The sequence below is a fragment of the Lagopus leucura genome, unplaced genomic scaffold, assembly GCF_019238085.1.
Source record: "Lagopus leucura isolate 7727_CA_CO unplaced genomic scaffold, USGS_WTPT01 Super-Scaffold_100027, whole genome shotgun sequence".
Classification (NCBI taxonomy): domain Eukaryota; kingdom Metazoa; phylum Chordata; class Aves; order Galliformes; family Phasianidae; genus Lagopus; species Lagopus leucura.
Window position 1 is genome coordinate 42,938 of NW_024962278.1, and position 18,935 is coordinate 61,872.

General features: G+C 54.3%; 1 protein-coding gene across 3 annotated transcripts in view; it reads left to right on the plus strand.

Moving 5' to 3' along the window:
• PCDH1 (protocadherin 1) overlaps positions 1-13,226 on the plus strand; it is a 56,136-nt gene extending 42,910 nt beyond the window's left edge. The window contains exon 4 of one of the 3 annotated variants that reach the window (XM_042880561.1): positions 13,162-13,226. In XM_042880561.1, the coding sequence (XP_042736495.1) occupies positions 13,162-13,211 (50 nt within the window). In that variant the 3' untranslated portion in view covers positions 13,212-13,226. Of the gene's footprint in view, positions 1-1,028; positions 4,928-13,161 lie in introns of those variants that run through there. The other 2 variants (XM_042880559.1, XM_042880562.1) reach the window with 2 other exon arrangements.
• Positions 13,227-18,935: the final 5,709 nt, after the last annotated feature.

Sequence of the window (18,935 nt, forward strand, 5' to 3'; positions counted from 1 at the left end):
ACATGCTGGCAGAGGCAAAGTCTCAGCATAGCATGAAAGGCTACAATTTGCTTCTTGCCAGGGCTGTAGGTCCCTTCAACCTCGTAGTATGAGCAACAGTATAAGCCCTGACCTGCCAGCAGGTGCCAGAGGCAGTGATGTGTCCCAGGCAGTGACAGGGAGCTGTGTTATGCCCAAGCGGGGCAGATAGCAAGAGATGGCTCATGCCTGGAACAGGTCTTGTAAGTATTCTATAGGAATGGTGGGAATTCCAAGCTGGGGCCTCTGAAGACTCTTAGCAAGAGCAGCAAGGCCTGGAAACCTCTGGCATAGTGGACACAAGGCAATGACCTGGTGCTGTTGATGGCCAGAACTTCCCACAAGCAGATCTGATGCCTTGGTATATCTGGAGATCTGGAAAGTTGTTTGGTACACAGAGCAGTTTGGATGCTTCTGGGACAGGGATTCGTGGGTGTCTGACTTCTCTGGGGGTTGGTGTTGGATTGCCCAGCTGTGCTTTGCTCAGGTCTCAAACTGTGAGAGACTGGAAGTTGGCTGAGGACCTCTAGCTAGGCTTGGAAAGGAACCTCCAGTGGGTCCTTGGAACACCTGGTGATGAGCAGAGCTGGTGCTCAGGAAATCTGGATTTACTCAGGGCAGTGAAAAGCCCAGCAAGTTTGGGGCACTTCTTTAAGGACTCCTGATTGCATGGCACGGGACGTCCGATGGGGCTGGGCCGAGGGGTTCATGACTCCTAGGGTGGGCTCAGTGAGCTGTGCTGCATTATGATCCCACCTGCACCCACTGCAGGGTGCTTGTCCTCAGGGACACGGCTGTTGGGAATTATGAGCTCTCTGCTTACATTTTTCATGTCCATGTGTTCAAATGTCCCCTTTGCATCTGCTCCTCTTCCCAAAGGAGAATCAGAATTCCTACCTGGTCAGCTCTGGGGAGAAGGTCCCTACCATGGGGGCTGTACTCCAGCCTCATCCAATCAACCCACTGGGCTTGTCCATGCCTAACAATGCCTCTTGCTTGCTTCTCTGCAGATCTCCGTCCCCTGCCTGATGTAGCCATGACTGGGACCTGTACCCGGGAGTGCACGGAGTTCGGCCACTCCGACACCTGCTGGATGCCCGGCCAATCCTCCCCCAGCCGCAGGCCCAAGAACGCCCTCAAACTCTCCACTTTTGTGCCTTACCAAGACAGAGGGAGTCAAGAGCAAGTCGGGAATGGCAGCCCCAGACTCTCAGAAGAGCGCAGCACCAAAATGGCCAACCTCCGCCTGCTCCCCACGTACAGTGCCTTCTCCAATAGTAGCCATGAGACCTGCAAGGACTCTCCCATGGAGGAAATTCCTCTCACCCAGACCTCGGACTTCCAGCCAGCCACCACCCCCTCATCCCAGACCACCAAGAGGGAGATCTACCTGTGAGGCTGGCCCGAGGGGCGAGGAGCAGACATGCTTCTAAGGCCAGCGTCCTGGAAACATTTGAAACTTGGTTGCTTTATGGGCTCCTGCGGCCAGTTCTGCTCTGGGTGGTGGTGGAGGTGCCCAGGGTCTTCGAGGACAGCAGGCAGGGCGAGGCAGGGATGGAAGGAGCGCCTTTAAAACCCATTCCTTGGGGCGGGTGGGAGGGGTGAAGGCATCTGACTCCCAATTTCCCAGCACTTGCAGATGCGTGTCTCTGAACTGCGTGGTCGGGGAGGCTGGGCAGGCTCCTGGTGCGGAGGGCATGGCTGGAGAGGAGGGCTGACGTACCAAAGGTCCACGTAGAGCTGGTGGAGTCCCTGGGGCATGAGACGAGGGTGTCCCCGCGCACAGGGAGCGAGCTGCCTGGCTCTTTGTTGTAGACTCCTGTAAATACGAACCTTAGGAATGACATTCAAGTCCTGCCTGATTGAAACTTTTTATTGTCCTTGAAACAAAAGACGTTTGAACAAACACATACCCACACACACAAACCCAATCCACAGGGAGCAAGTTCCAGATTTCAATGGTTTGCTGTGTGGAAGAGCCCGCGGGAGCGCAGCGTCCGGCCCACACTCATGTTCTATATTGTAAATAGAGTTATGACCAGTCCCTGAAACAGCAGCTGGGGAGCTGGAGGAGAGGGCAGCCCTTGCCGGACTTTAGGGACTCAGCTATTTGTCAGTTTGGATCTCTTTTGGAACGTTGTCACTGTGCCCACAAGCTGCAGGGTCCCTAGGGACTGCCCGGTGCCATAGGCAAGGGCTGTGCCAGGGGGGTCTCTGGTGTCCCAGTGCCCGATGGCAGGAGAAGGGATGAGGACATCCCCAGGCAAGGGACCGGCTGGGTCCGGAGAAGCCCTCAGTCCCACTCTGCTGGCAGGGGGTCGTCGTCAGCTGCAGCACCTCAACCCCTCGCCTGGTGCCTCCGCTGGGAAAGGGGCTGCTGATGGGGCCGGCTGTGCCATGCCTTCGACCTCCGTCCTGTCCGCCTGTAAGCCACCATTGCCTTCGTCAGGAGGAGCGTTGTCTCAGGGTCACGCCGGGGGCTGCCGAGCCCCTGCCTGCTGGAGTCCCACCGCCCTTAGGCCCCAGGGCCACTCTCACGGGCTCCAGCTTTCTCTTCCATTGCCCAGTCCCTGCTGCCCCGGCCCCCTCTCAGGGGTGACACCATGCAGGCAGTGGGGACGGCGCTCCTGGAGATGTGTACATCGCAGAGGGGGTGCCCAGGTGCCCTCCTGAGCATCTCTGTCTGCTTTTCGGGGGGACCCTGGCAGAAGGAGTCTGGGGGACTCACACCTCATTCCCGGGTCATCCTCCCTGGCTCCTCCCTCCCTGCTGGGATGTGGGGACAGGCTGTGCTGCACCCTTGTTCTTCCCATACTCGCACATCGCATCAGTCGTCTTCATCTCTGGGATCTTCCTTAGGGAGTGAGGCCAGTGGTAGCTGCAGGATGCTTTCCCCCGGTCTGCACATGGGGAGAGCCTGGGGCTCTTCTTGCCAACAGCCCGACCAGCACAGGGTGCCCGCAGGACCCTCTGCCCACCTCCCCCCAGCAGCCCCTCTGAGCAGCTCCTCTCCCTTTGCTTTGGCGGTGCCAACTCCCGGTGCCCTGCATGGACATGGTGCCCTAGCCATGCTCCCCACCTGCCCCAGCACCTCGGGGTGCCAATGGGGGGCAGGACCCCCCTCCTGGCCCCTGCTGCTGCTCCTCACCCAGTGTGGGGTGGGTGTGTGGCTCCGGGGGATGTCCCGCTGGTGGTGCCCGCTCTGCTGGCGGGGCCTCGTTCTCCTGGCCTGGCTGCCTGAGCAGGTCATGCTCCTGAACTTGTTTTTAATTGTAGCTCTGTAGTTTCAGGGCCTAACTGGGCAGAATGTGCAATTTGGCCACGCTGGCCAAGATCTCTGACTCCACTGCCAACTCGACTGCTCACACCTCCCCGTGGCTCTGGCCGTGTCTGGTGCCCCTCCTGGGGACCCCCCTGGCAGAGTCAGATCTGAGGGGTGCTTGTCCAAGAGCAGCTTTCCCAGGCTACTGCCTGCGGATAGGCTCCCTTCCTTCCACTCGGGGTCACCAGAAGGATCCTGATGCTCCAAGCAGTGTGGCTGGGGTGGCTGTCTTGTCTCGTGGAGCACCTGGCGATGTTCTCAGTGCAAGCGTGTTGCAAACTGGGGAGAAGTGTAGAGGAGACGGGTCCCCAGGGAACTCAGAGGGGTGGAAAGGATGGGTAATGCAGGAATGGGGCTATTGGGATTGGAACCACTGGGATGGGTTCTGTGGGTTTGGGTACCATGGGGGTGGATATTATGTGGATGGGCATCACGGGGATGAGTGCCATGAGGATGGGAGCCATAAAGATAGGTGCCATTGAGATGGGAGCCATAGGGATGGGTGTCATTGAGATGGGAGCCATGGGGATGGGAACCATTGGGATGGGTTCTGCAAAGACGGGTACCACTGGGATGAATGCCATTGGGAAGAAGATACAGGGGGATTATGTGTCTCCTTTGGGGATGCTCAGAGGGTTGGTGGGGCTGGGTTTTTGAATGCAAGCACAGTGGGGAGAAGTCTTGGAGGGTGTCTTGGAGTGGGGAGGGTGTCTTGGAGGGTGAGGGTAAGGGTGGGTGTATAGTGAGGAAAAGGAAGGACAGAGCGAATGGGTCCTCCATAGGGTGCCAAGGCTGGCAATGGGTCCCTTGGGAGGAAAAAACCCTGGACATTTGTACTAGGAGAAGGGACAATGGGAATGAAAGTTGGTATCACTGGGGACCAGTCCTGAGGGTGGGGAAAAAGAAGAGGTGCCATTGGTAAGAAGCTCATTTGCACAATTATAAGCCAGAAGGATAAAGCCTCCGTGCACGTGGGGGGATACTCCCCACGAGCTCCAGTCTAGACAAGCACAGGGAAGAGGAGAGGGTGGGACGCCTCTGTAGGGGGCTTACTGCATCTCACACTGCACTAGGACAAGCCAGGGGTAAAACCAAAGGTGGGAGCCAGGGAGCAGGCGGGCTGCGTGGGAAGGATCTAAGCGACCCCTTTGTAGCTCTTCAGTGTTGGTTCTATTTATACGAGATTTCATTTCCTTGCTTGTGATGCCTTGTTTTTTGTACAGTTTTATGTACATGCAGGTGTAGCTTTTCTAAAGGAGAAATCCTATGGCAGAGTAAAGTACCCAACTATTTTTCAGATGGTGACCTATGTCTAAGGCAATGCCTCTTGCTAAGGTTGTATTGCTCTCAATGTGTAATGCATTTCCCTGTGCGGGGAAGGCTTTCGGCCTTGGGCTTGGTTTTCCCCGGGCGCTGTGAGCACAATTGATTCCCTTGTAACTCTTTCTGTTCAGAGCAGTAAGCATGACACCGTCGTGATCCCCTTTCCGTTCTCTCCTGTTCTGTTTGTTTGCTGAGCTGTCAGATGACCAACTCCATTGTAATTAGCCCTTCCTAAAGCTTTACAATAAAAGTGTGAAAACCCGGGTGCTGTGCCTGGCGTCTCCTTCCCACATCTCGCATCCCACAGCAGAGAACACACACAGGAAACGAGGAGCCTCACCACTGCTCATCCGAGCCCATTTCTCACCCCTCACCCTCTCCTCTACCACACAGCATTTCCTATAGGTTCTTTAGCTCTGTTGATAACATCTGGGCCATCTCACAGCGGGAGTGGTGGCTGGGTTTCCCTGCCTGCCCCTGTGCAGAAATCCATGAGGCTCATTGCAGAGGGTGCCATGCACAGCTCTTTGCTGAGCTGCAGGGCTGGGGTTTTCCATGGCACCAGGAGCTAGCTTAGGAGCCACTGACAGTGTCCCTGGGATGGAAGAGCTTCCAAATGGAGGTGATTGCTTGCACAGCAGTGATTTATGGACCTCTCTTCTACTATCTCCACCCACTCTGAGTTCTTCTATTGACCATGCACGGGGGATGCGGTGCTGCTCACCCCAAGGGGCCATGGCCAAGCTGCGCTTAGGATAGGGTGCAGAGATGGGGATTATGGCACCAGGGCCACATCTCCAGGTGCCAGAACCCCACAGCTAGCACAGGGGCAGGCAGCAAGAAAACTCCCAGAGCTGTCAGCACCCACAGAATCACAGAATTGTAAGGGTTGGAAGGGACCTCCACAGATCATCGAGTCCAACCCCCCTGCCAAAGCAGGTTCACCCATCCACCCCCAGGTTAGAGGGGACCACCACAGGGCGCTTTCTAAGCAGAGTCCCCATCCCAGGACATCTCTGTCCATCTCTGGCTTTTCACTGTGCCATTGCTCCTTATGTTCCCTTCTCCTTCCATTAAGCCCAGGCTGTGCAGCCCCCTGGTCACTCCACTTTGTGCTTCACTTCCCTTTTCTTTCAGCATAGAACCTCCTGCACTCCCTGCTATCTTCTCTTTCCTTACCACACCCCCGCCTCTCTCCCTGCACCCATCCATGCAGCAAACCTTCCTCACCCCCTCAGCACAGCCCTGAGCATCCACACCACTACAGCTGCTCTGGAAACTGTTTGGTTTCCATGGCAGCCACTATCGATCAGCGGGGTGGGAGGGGATGCTGCTGGGAGGATGCTGCTGCCGCCCTGCATGCCTGGGGCTGGCACACAGGGCTCCATATCGCCTGTAGAGTGGGTTTGGAGAGCCTGGGCAGCCCCATATTGGGAGGGTTGATCCCAGAGTGGTCCCACATGGCTGGGAATCATGAGGATCCAAAATGGAGATGAGTGACAAAATCACGGTGTTCTTGTTGGGTCCACAAGCGTTGCTCCAGGCTAAAGAGGGGTGGGTGGAAGTGGGGAAGGACCTCCTGCCTGCTGCCTGATGGCCTCTCCTGGCTGGGAACATCCAAAAAAGAGGCAGTGCTGCCAGACTGGGACAGCATGGGAAGGGGACTGTGCGCTGCATGAGCTTTGGTCTGACTCAGATTCTCCAGCTCATCTGCTGCAAAAGGCTCCTCGCCTCACTGCACTGCAGGGCCTGAGTGTGCTCTGGGAAGGTGCCAGGCCAGGAACTTGTGTTTTTGATGGAAATCTCTATTCTGCCATCCCCTGAGGGCCCCACCTTGCAGCTTCAGCTGTGCAGCGCTGACAGATTCATCCCCAATGCTCACAGGCTAGCACAGATGAGGTCTGGGATCTTTCTGTCTTTGCCTGAGTGCAGCAGCACCATCTTCCTAATGGAGACTGCCTCTCCCAGGGCTCTCTCCCAGCAGGGCTCTGTTTAGTAAAATCATTGTGAAGTTTAAATTGATGTTGTCAGTAAGCAGAGGAGATTGTGTTTACTTGGTTCCCTGACTCAGTTCTTCCCTTCTGGCATTCCTGCAAGCCTGAAACGGGGAATTGGGTGAAAATCGCAGAACTGCCTCATCCATTTTCCCTGAACCTTTAAAGAAATACAGTGATACTGGGGTAGCAGACCCAGCGGGAGGGCGAAGGGAGTCAGTAGAGCTCTGCACAGACCTGGACGAGGTGGCCAGATGAGATCTCCCATTGTGGTGACTTGCTGAGGTGAGTGATGGGCTGGCAGAGCACTCACTCCAGCTGTGGCTGCAGGTGTACAGCAATAGGGGAGTCTGGGGTAGTTGGCAGCAACTGAGGAGCTGTTCCCATCCCTCTGGCGGGGGATGTGTTGTATGCCACGATGTCCATATGCTCCTGAGGGACCGCAGAGCAGGAATGGTCATGGGGAGGACAGTGATGGCCTTTACCCCCTAAATCAACAGTGAGGAAGAAGATCAGGAGCTGGGGAAGCTCAAATCCTCCTTCTCTGTTGGCTGCAGGGAGGTGGTGGCCACTGTGCTCATCCTTCTGTGTACCACCATAAAGAGGATGAGTAAGGCCACAAATCCCATCCCTGCCTGTGTCGGTGCAGCCCCAACAACAGGCTGGGTGTTGTGCTGCAGAGAAGCCCCTGTAATCGCCTGCAGGATGATTGGGATTTGTAAGCAGTAGGGGGTGGAGGGGCCCTACCTGGCTGGCGCTGTGATGGAGGGGATTTAGAAGATTTGAGGCAGCACAGCCCCCTCAGCGGGAGGCTCTCAAGCTGGATCCCCAGCAGAGCATGCAGCTCTGCTTATTCCCTGAGGCAGACTGACAGTGAGAGGGCTGGGGTGCCAGCGGGCGAGCAGGAGCCTGTGCTCCCTGAGGGAAAGGAACTGGCACCCTCCAGTAATGGGGGAGAAGAGCAGCTCTGCAGCCACACACTTGACTCCCAGCAGCTCTACCAGCTCTGCGCCCCTTGTACCTTTCCCATCCGCATTCCCTCCCTTTGTTGCAGATCCTGCAGCTGCTGGATTTCCCCATCACCACAGCAGGAGTTGCAGGCACCGTGTTTCCTCCCCTCCAGGAGTGCACCCTGCCCTCTCCCCCATCTGCCCATGCAGCAGAACCACTCTTAACAATGGGGTTTGGGATAAACAGCCCTAATGGGATCAGTGCAAATGGAGCTGCGCTCTGCTCCACGTTCCTTTGCCAAGCAGATTTCTCCATCCCCACCTATCAGCTCCAGCTCCAGCACTTCTCACACAGGGCAGCTCCCCCTTCTCACTGTCCTGGTGCAGCAGCTATTGGTGTTCCTCAGCTCTCTCTCTCCACCCTGATCTCATTACAGGCAGCCGCTGGCTGTCGAAGAGCCCACTTTTACTCTGTGAAGCAGCCCCAAATCCATAAATCACCAGGTTGGCCTCTGGAGAAAAGAAGGTGTTTTTTTTTTTCCTCTCTTTTCAGGAGGCTTTAAAGGAGAGGTTTTCAGTGTTAGGGTGGACTCCAAAACCCTCCTCCTGCCTCTCTTCTCACAGCTGCAGTGCTGCAGGGATGCTTGAGAGCCCTGCGATGCCTTTCAGCTGATTTTCCCTTCTCCTGCCCTATTAAATAATCCCCGCTCAGAGGAAGGCTTCTTTCCAGGCTCAGGATGGTTATTCCAAGACCGTACAAACCCAGGACAGTCCTTCATCTCATTGTTCATCAGGAAATGTCTAATAAAGGTCACCTTACCATGCCCGCACTCTAAACACCTCATCCCGACGTGCATCCCATGCAACCACTTCCACTTTGCCTCTCTGCAGCAAAGATCAAAGCAAGAGGAAAGCTTTGCAGGGAACAAATGGCTGCAAGCATTCAGCTACAAGCTGGGAAGGTGCAAAGTGCTGGGGTTGGAGGGAAAGGACTGGAGATCCTGCAGATGTCTGACCTGGGGCTGAAGCTCTCCATTGTATCACACAGGGGAAGGTGCTGGTGGCACCACGTTCCTGTGTTACTGCTGCAGCCACCTCCAGGTGCAGCTGGGATGCTCGGTGGTACCTCTCAAAGCCCACCAGATGGGCTGACACCTTTCCACTCTGCCCAGTGGAGGAGGTCTGCCATGGCACAGCTCCCTCACCAAATGCTTACCCAAACTTCTGTCTGCACCACCTGCTCCCAAATGGAATGAGGAGGGTGGGGAGAGCTGCTGTTTCCAAAGAGAGGAGAAACCATCTTCCCCTGCTTCTCAACCTGCTGAACTGTGCTCATGGCTCCAATTTGCAGGAGATAAAAGGAAAATTAAATGCATTTTCTTGTTCCAGAGCTATGCGTCCATCCCAAAGTGATGCTGGCACATACTCCACCAATGAAGGCTGAGCACACCACAGACAGCATTCAAACTCTTTGCAGATGTCACCCCTCAATCTCCCTTTGGGACAGGGTGATGTTCCAAATTAGGCTCAGCATCCCACCTTCCCGAGCCAAAACGAGAGGGAGGACAGGCTTGCACCCCACCATGGGGCTGAGCTTGGTGATTCAGCCCTGCCCTGCCTGGGACTGCACACAGGGGGTTTTCCAGAGCTGGACGTAAGTGGTAGAAGGGGGACGCTTCTCTGGGAGCATCTTCTGCTCCCCTAGCAGCAATCATGCAATCAATGCTTAGCAGAGAGAGCACTGCCCTGCAGAGGCAGCTCACAGTGGTGTGTACACCTCGAAGCAGGAGGGGGTCCCAGCAAGGCAGTGCTGTGTTGTGCATGGGGATACATATTTGTGGGGGGCTCAGGGCACATCATCGTGTGTCCCTGCATGCGCCAACTGAGCTGACACACAGCCACGGGCAGGTGTGTGTGTTGTGTTTGGCCGGGGGTGCCTATTATTCTTTATTAGTTTTCCTGTCTGTCTGACATATTCTTTATCACTCTGTCTCAATCTTTCACTCGCCCTCCTCTCCTCCCTCAATCATCCTCGATTAGTTTTTCTGTCGGCCTCCCCTCCCCATATCCCTCATCAGGCACTCGTCCTCTCCCTCCCCCACTCCTCCTCTCCCCACATCTCCCCTCTGTGCCATTTCCCTCCCTCCTGTTTCCTCTCCCCCAGCAGCCCGGAGCCCTCTTGGCTCTTTTCCAGGAGCTGGTGGCTTCTCCTCTGTGCGTTCCTTCTCCATCCCCTTTGCTGCCCCAGTTGTGGGCACAGGGGATCTTCCTTGCTGCCAGCAGCAGCCTGGGGATGCTGAGAGCCTCCGGTCCCCCTGCGGCACGGATGCTGCTCTGCTGCTGAATTGGCTGCAAATTAAGTCCCTGGCTGGAAGCAGCTCAGGATACAGTATCTCCTTCCATAGGGAACGGGTCCCCTTGGATGTCGCCTGCTTCCCCCATCCCTCCTCCATCCATCTTTCTGCCTCCTCCAGCAAAGAAAGCTCTCAGCCCCGGCCCTGTATCTCTTCTGGGCTGGCAGTGTCCATCCCCAAACAGGCTGATGCTGCGGGGCTGTGAGCATGAAGGCAGCTTGCCAGTCACCAGAAGAGGTCCTGGCAGACCGCCCTGGGCCAATTCACAAGCCTTGATTGCCTCTTATCCCACTCTGTGCCTCCATCTACATGCACCTACAGTCACCAAGCAGGAGTTTGGGAGCTCAGAATAGGGGATGGCTGCAGGGAAGAATGGGGCTGCATGGCCAGGAATGATGGAGACCACATGGAGAGATGTGGGTAACCCATCCCAGGAGGCAGTCAAGGCCTGGTTGAATGGGGCCCTGTGCAGCCTCACCTGGAGTTGGCAACTCTGCCCACAGCAGGGGATTGAAATTGGATGATCTTTAAGATCTCTTCTAACCAAACCCATTCTACACTGGGAAATGCATCAAGGCACAGGGGAGCATGTGATGGAGTCAGCATAGCAGGGATGGATATTCTCAGAGTACTTTTGGGTGAGGGCAGGGTTTGGGAGGACAAATACCCTCCATCCCACAGTAGAGAAAGCACAGATATTTTGCCACATCTCCCTCCCTTTGGAGGTCACAGGAGAAAATCTGGTGTGCATTTGGGCTCAGGTGAAGGGCCCAGGCACCTGAAGCCAGTGATGCACACAGCCTGATGGCAGCTCAACATGGACATTGGCATGGTTATAAGAAGTGGGTTTGGGCATGGGCATAGGTATGGGCATGGGTGGGGTGTGGATGTGGGTATGGACTTGGGCATGGGAGAGACCTTCCTCTGAGCCTAGAGGATGACCATTCCTGTACCATTCAACCCCATCCCTTGTTCACTCTGCACTGCAGGGAAGCCCTTCCACAACACAGCAACTCCTCTAGATGCCCAGCCCTGCAGCTGCTCTCCTGCTGCCCACAGCAGCACAAGAGCCCATTCTAGGTCTAGCAATGGCTGCTCAGCAGTCGGGAAGCCACATCAACTGGGAGGCCTCACTAGCACTCATCAGAGCCCGGCAGCCCTGGCCGCAGCATCTTGGTAGAGAGGTGCTGCAGCAGGCGATCGGCCCCGCGCTGCATCCGATGTGGATGCTGATGGATGTGACAGGAGCAGGGGTTGCCAGGAGACAGCATCCTCCTCCTCGGGCGCTGCACAGCCAACGCGGCTCCGCGCCGGTGACGTGATGCTCCTGCGGCACCGCTCATTGCCGGGCTGTGCTGTCTCTCCCAGCCAGACACAGTGGGGAAAAAAGCTTCGCAGGCATCCTTCCCTAGACTTCACCCCTCTTTGGGTGCAGCCAGCAGGTGCTCGTGCAGAGCAACCTCATGGCACCGAAACGTTCCCACTCCCAGCTCCGTGTGTCCCCATGCATGGGGACCATCATGGATTTTGCCTGCAGGCAAACAGTGTGGACCTTCTCTCTTTGCTCAGATATGCGGGGATGGGGGGATGGGGAGGTGGATGGCCACTCGCCCACACCAAGGTTGGTTGAATAAATATCTGGCTACAAATTATCTGCTGATCTAATAAAAAAGATATTACCTACCTCTACAAACCTAGTTTCAAATTATTCCTTCTGCTCTGCTCAGTAGCCTACTGGGAGATCACTGGCAGGTTAATTTGCTATTGAACGGGTCCCAACTGGAATTAGCACTTCAGCCTGCCTCTGCTCTCGCCTGACGGTTAATGAAAGCCGCTGTTATTCACTCCTGGCGCTGGACTTTATGTGCTGCACCGCGTTTCACGGGTGTGAAAGAGCTGACCGGGGTATTTTCGTTGGGCTGGTGAGGTATTCAATGCTCGCAAGACCCAGAAGGTGCTGAGATAGAAAATAAACTGCCATTTGTATGCTTTTACATGAGAACTTGGCGTGTTCTTAACAAAAGTGGCCTTTATCTGGGGACTGTCATTTTGATTATTTTATATCCGTGCAGTGCCCCAGAGGTGTGCGCGGAAAATGAAAGCAGATAAAGAGCCCGAGCCAGGCAGCGCTGTGCCGGCGGCGGGAGCGAAGCAGCATGGGCACTGCAGGGCTCTGGCGCAGGTGGGGACCCTCACTGTGCACCCGAAGGTGTGCCCACAGTGCCACCAGGATGAGGGTGGCCCCTGGGTGAGGGGGGACAGCTGTGGACTTTCTGCAGAAGGTTGTTCCCCGTATCTCCTAGCCTAGCACGTACACCACCAGGCACTGCGTCTTGTAGGCTTCGTGCCACGCTGGGGCTCAGCCCCCAGTGAGCTGCTGGATGGGCTGAGCCAGATCCTGGCCCCCCTTGTCGCTCGCTGCCAACCCAAGCCTCCTCCGTAATTTCTTCCTCCCTTTGCGTTTGTACCCCTCGGGCACTCAGAGACAGCAATCCGGCTGTTGCCTGCGTGATGGATGGCCCAGGCCAGATGGATTGAGTTCATTTAATCTCTTCCAGAATCCCATCCTTCAGTCCCTTCAGCCCTTCCCCAGTGTCTCCCAGCACAGTGACACCAGCACCCCAGGACTCTGCTCCTCTGACACCTTCTGTCCCTGACACCTTCACCCCAGGCTCTGCTTCTGCAAGGGTCCATTCATTGCCACTGTGTTTGCTCTCTGCAAAATTTGGGCCGAAATCTGTGCTCTGGGCCAAAGCCCAGAGATGTTTCTGGTAACTGCAGAGCAAGATCTCAAGCTGTGAGGAGGAGGGACAGAGCTGGGCTGGCTCTTCTGCAGGGACCATAGGTGCAGGTGATGGAGCAAGGACCCATCCTGCTGCTACAGGTGAAGGCTTCTGGAGCCCCTCCTCTATCTCTGTGCAATGAGATATTGTGTCCAGCAGACCTAGAATTCTATGCTTTCATCCCAGAATTGATTGTTGCTGGCACTTGTTTTTTAATCTGCTGCGCTAGCTGATCAGGATCTCCATTTGGCAACATGTCCCAGCACCAGGGGCACAGCAGCTAGATGAACATGGGAACAAAACCATCCCCGAGCACCATGCAGAGCTCCTTGCTTGCTGGGTAGACAGCTGAGGGTTGGGCTGTGGGGCAGAAGTGGGCACACAGCATCCCAGCATCACACTTTTGTTCCTTTCCAGAAGTCTCCCTGGCCATCGGCCCTATTGTTGGACTGAAGATGGAGCCGTGAAGTTATCGCTGCTGGGATCGCTGCCTATTCATGCAGGCTGGTATACTTCCCTTTTCCAAATCCTCTGGTAATTTCCTGCTTTTCTGTAACTTCAACAACTCTATTGTCAGGCGCCGCTTTATTTCATAAGCTCAGTCCCACCCGCTCTGCACTGAGTGCCCCCAGCCCCACTGATCCGTGCGGGTTCACGCTGCCTGCACTCAGGAATCACACACGACAAGTCTTTCTTTGTTTCCTTATTGTTTGAGGGTGCTCCTTAGATTATTTTACTTTATTTTGGTGAAAGGCTGGTTTCAGAGCGCCGTGCAGCACTTCAGCCATTTGAGTCATCATTAATTTAATCTTCTTCCTAATTTATTAATGGCCCTTACTTTCTTCCTTGTATTTGAGGCTTGCCTGGTATGGTCGCTAAAGCCATCTATCTCCCTTTTACCTCTCTGGCAGTTTCATCACTCTGCCCTTCCTCCTGCAGTCACCCCGGGCCTGTCACATTCCACCCCATAGACCATGAGGGACTTCTCAGCCTGCTGCCAGTGGGGACCTGCAGGGCCACCTGCCCCATGTCATTCAGTGTCAGAGCCCCCAAGACCCTCTCTGCTGCTTACCGAGCCTCAGCATCACCTCCCTGCTTCTTCCCATGCTGCCAAGGCAGCCTCGGACTCAGAGGAGGTGTGCTGTGCTCCATGGGCAGGACCCAGAGCTGCCAGCACACAATGGCCACACTTAATAAATGGAGCAAACTGATGAGCAAACAGCACTTCAGGAGCAGGAGAAAAGTGTCGAGCCCAAGCTGTGACAGCAAATATATTAGGCTTAATCCATCCCTGGATGAAGTCCCTGTGTGGCTGGGGTCACAGTGGCTGCAGATCCTTCCAAAATGCTGCAATGGAAGGACCCAAGAGATTCTGGCACACGCTGAGCTATTGCCAAAGAGCCAGGAGAAGGATGGGTGGCATTTGCTGGGGGTGGCCTCGATGGGGACAGCACCACTGGGGACATGGGCAGCCCACTGCATGGCACTGCCCCAGTGCTGCCTGCACCCACATCCCACCACTCTTCACTCCTCCTGGGCTGTGCTCCTGCACCCCCAACCCAGCCCCAGCACTGGGGACCCACAGCTCAGCACTGCAGGGTGAGCTACAGAGCCGTGCTGCCACAGCACATGCTGAGAATGTCATTGCTTTTCTTTTTCTCCTTCATTTGCAAATGAAACAGACCCATCAAATTCTGATTTTTTTATATGGTTTTTTTTTTTTTTTTTTTTTTTTTTTGGAGAAATGAAGTTCTGGAAGGATTTCCTTTGGATCAGAGTAAATGTTCAGTGTCAGTAAAGCCGAAATATTCCACTGCAATTTGGGCTTTTTCAAACAGAAGTAGACAGAACTCTGAAATTAAATTTGTTCCTAAATGTCATTTTAAACAAAGACAGAAATTCTTTAGCTTGGAAATGTTGAAACAGACATTTGGATAGCACCGGTATAGTTAATCTTATTAAAATAAAATAAGATGCAAATAGACATTTTTATTTTTTTTTTCCCTATTGATTTGATCAAAGCCAAAGGGAAAAAAAAAAAAAAAAAAAGCCAAATTTTGCTGTTTTTACCATTTTGCACCTTGTGCTCCAAGCAGATGATGGGACCCTCACACTGTGCTGGGGGCACCTGCTGAGAGCACCCTACTGAAGCCCCTTTGAAGTGCACCCAGAGCATCACCCTGTGGGTGCAGCAGCTCCGTGTGGGCATCACATGATGTGCTGCTAAAGCACCCCAAAAATCCATTCCACTCCCAAAGAATACAAAGTGCCTTTTTTGGGGGCAGTTCATTTTAGCGCAAAATCGAGTTAGGAGGAAAAAAAAAAAATTGTATAATGGGCTGGAAACTGTCAGAGCACAAATTGTGTTCCAGGCTTGCTTGAAATGGGCAAAATGGAGTCTGGCTGGCAGCAGCTGGGGCTCCTCCACCCTGTTATTTGCTGGGGATTGTTTCTGAGCTCTCCCTGTGCTGCAGCTGCCCTCCGTCCTCCTGCACGTGTCCCTGTGCGTGGCAGCTCCTCGCCTCCGCTGTACCCGCTGCTGTGCTGTGCAGGTCCCTGCCTGCCCCATCTGGACCTCCCTTTGGCCACCTGGGTCATCTTCCCCACACAAAATCCCCACACCTCCAACCTTCCTCCTCCAGGCTCCCCAGCTTTGTTATCTGTTCAGCTACTTGGAATACCTTTACTCAAAGTATTAGCCCAGTGCGTTCAACGGCATGGATATTTCACTGCCCACCGTGGAGCACTTCAGTAAGTTGAAGAAACACGAGCTCCTATTCCCAAATCTCCCCATGGAAAGGGAAAAAAAAAAACAAAAAGGAGAAGGGATGAGCATGGGGTCTCCTGGTAGGGACCCCCAAGGCTCAACACCCTTCTTCCCAGCCGTGGCGGTGCAGGCAGGGCCCTCCTGGCTGCGTTCCCTCAGAGCTCAGCTCTGGCTGCAGCGTGGAGCCCAGCCAACGCCAGCGTGGCAAAGCGTCCATTCATCTCTTCGGATGGATAAAAGCAGAAATCAGCGGCGCTTGGACTGGAATGCCCCGTGGTTGCCTGACAGCAGAAGCCAAGCTCCGATACGGTCACACAAGCAGCGAGCAGACAATGAGAAGATCTAATTATAGAGAGGAGGAAAAGCAGCCATCTAACCGAGCAAGATTTCTTATTTCTAACGGCAGGCTCAGAGTGGGAGGCAGAAGGACAAAGGAAACAGGAAAACGCTGCTCTGGGCTGACTCATGGCTCACTTGACCCCAAGGAAAAAATGTCCCCGTCTGCTGGAGTGAGCACACACCGTGATGACAGGCAGGTGTCACAGCAGTGCAGTGCATGTCCCAGCACCGCTGACCCTGCTCTGCGCCAGCAGCCTTGGCCAGTTCAGCACTGTGTTGGCACCTTGTATGGCATCAGTTTGTATTTGGTTCCTTGGAAAGGGTGGGCTCTGTGGGCTTTAAGGGCCCTATCATGCCCATTCCTGGGTGCTGCACCCCATGTGGAGGCAGCCCTGTGCCATGGGGTGCAAGTGATGGGGACAGCCCTGATGGGATCAGGCTCCACAGTCACCTCATGTTTTCTCCCAGTGCTGTGCAAATACTGGGAGGAAAGCGAAGCCCCAGGCTGGCTGCAAAGCCTGCTATCTCTCTGAGTTGTGCTTTATTTTTGGCCAAGGACAGTAGTAGTTTGGGTTCACGCTTATTGCTCACAAGAACAGGAGCGGGGGTGTGTGTTCATGGATTGCTTCAGAGGAGGGGTGGGACACTTTCAGGGGGAAATGAAAGGCTCGTGATTGTCTCCAGGAGCTCAACAGCTGTCCTCTGCATGGTGAAAACATCCTCCTTACTGAACTGCTGTGGGGTTCCCATGTTACACCCCCCAGCACTCAGCAAGGGGTGCCCAGGTGCCACACATCACCCTGGGACGCCTGGCATTCCCCGTCACTGGCCTGACACAGACACAGCTTCCTCCAGGAGCTGACATCCACACAGCCTTGTGCTGGAGAGCTGCTGCTGCTGCCAGCGCTGAGGATCTGCTCCAAGAGGAGTGATGAAGTGGAAGCAGAAACAGCTGGCATCGGCGCGCGGCGTGTGCGCCCTGCCAGCATGGCTGAGTGTCCTGAGCTGTTGGGTCGGATGGAGAAGTGTCACCTCAGCCTCATCACGACCCGTCAGAAGGGAAGGCAGAGTGTCAACAGCAGCATGTGCACCTCCCTGCAGCTGCCCAGAGCTGTGTGCACTGGGGAGGCCCAAAGAACCAGAGGGAGGTTTGCAGTAGGGCATCCAGCAGTAGAGCCAAGACATGAATACATGGCCCTGGAAAATATTTGGTCACCCTTATGTAGGGATGGGACCACTGTGTCACATAGATCTGTTTGCCCTGTGTGGCTTGGCACAGGAGAAGAGTGCATGACAGGTATCACATTTGGATGGATGGCTTTTCCACCAGCTTGGTGCCAATGCTCCAAGGGTGCAGTGATACACAGGGCGATGGCTTTGCTGTCACCCTGTTATATCAACTAGCTGTCATGTAGCTCTGGAGAAGCATTTCTCTGTACTTGGCACTCGTGGGGCTATACCTTGAGTGCTGTGTTCAGTGTTGGGTTGCTTGTTACAGGAAAGACATCAAGGCCCCGGAGTGTGTCCAGAGAAGGGCAATGAGCTGTGAGGAATCTGGAGCACATGTGTTATGGTTGACGAAGCTGGGATGGCTCAGTCTGGAATAGAGGAGGCACAGGGGAGACCTCAATGCTCTCTATATAGGAGGTTATAGTGAGGTGGGGGGTTGGTCTCTGCTCCAGTATAATAGTGGTAGAACAAGAGACAATGACCTTATGTTGCACCAGAGGGAGATTCAGGTTGGATATTTGGAAGCACTTCTTATGCAAAAGAGTGTTGATGCAGTGGCACAGGCTGCCCAGGGAGGTGATGGAATCACTCACCCTGGATGTGTTCAAGAACTGTGGAGAAATGACACCCAGGGACATGGTTAATGGGCATGGTGAGGATGGGTCAGCAGTTGGACTGGATGACCTTAGAAGTCTTTTCCAACCTTAACGATTCCGTGATTCTATAATCTACAGCAGCTCCACATGCTTGTGGGTCTGGATGTCTCCCCGGGGTCAGCAGAACCGTGAGGTCCCAGAGGGCTCCAGCATCCACCCCACACTACAAAACTCACAGCACAGCCTGCTCAGTACAGGCTGACCACAGCAGGTTGCACCAGCACTGCATCATCCAGAGCTCCTCTGTTTCTTAGTCCCATAAGACTCATGACTTGTTGAAGCCTCTTTCCTCTTGTGCCAGTGCCACTCGTCATCCCAAAGGGCACCCACACAGTCCTTCCTGCAGTACCTGCAGGGCACAGGCTGCCCTCATGGTGGGCATCCCACAGAGAGGAGGGCTGCCATGTCGTGTCTCCAAAGAGGACTCACTGATAACAGGCTCTCCCTCCAACAGTGCCTGCAGCTCAGCTCAGACGCGCTGTTTTGCTGCTCCACCACACTGGCAATTCACAGCTGTGCTGTGACCGTTTCCCCTAGCGAGCTCCTGGTGCTTTTCATTTACTTCCAGCTACAGCTGAAGTTCCTGCATCAGTAGCAAAGAACCTGACCTCACATTTGTGCTATTGAATTTCCTTCCAGGTCTCTCGCTGCAGTCTTTAAGGTCACTTAGTCGCCCCTGTTTGATATTCCACTGCTGCGATGTGTTGGCTTCCTTCTTTGAATCATCAGTAGGTTTTATCAGCAGTATCTTACCTTTTGTGCAAAGATCATTAGTGGAAATATTAAGTAAAATCAGACCCCAAATGGATCCTTGAGAAACTCCATTAGTAGCCTGCCTGCAGCTTCCTGCTTGCTTTTTTAACGCAATCCATTGCTACTTCCCCTCCAGCCATTTCCCATCTCACCCCTGTTCCTTATCATTTCTTCATTAATCCCCATCTACACCAGTTTAATTAATAATTTCTCATGTGCATTACATCAAATGCTTGACTGAGGTTCAGGGAGATGAGATCTACCTCAATTCTTTTGTCTGGAAAAGCAGCTACTTTCTTAAGGAAAGCTATTTGAGCCAACCTGCCCCAGTATGCCTTTGGTAAATCCATGTGGCACTTAATACCATTTTCTCTTTAGTCGATGTTTTTAATTACAGCTTCCTTTAAAACCTGTTCTAAAGCCCAGAGTGGTCAGCCCTCACGTTG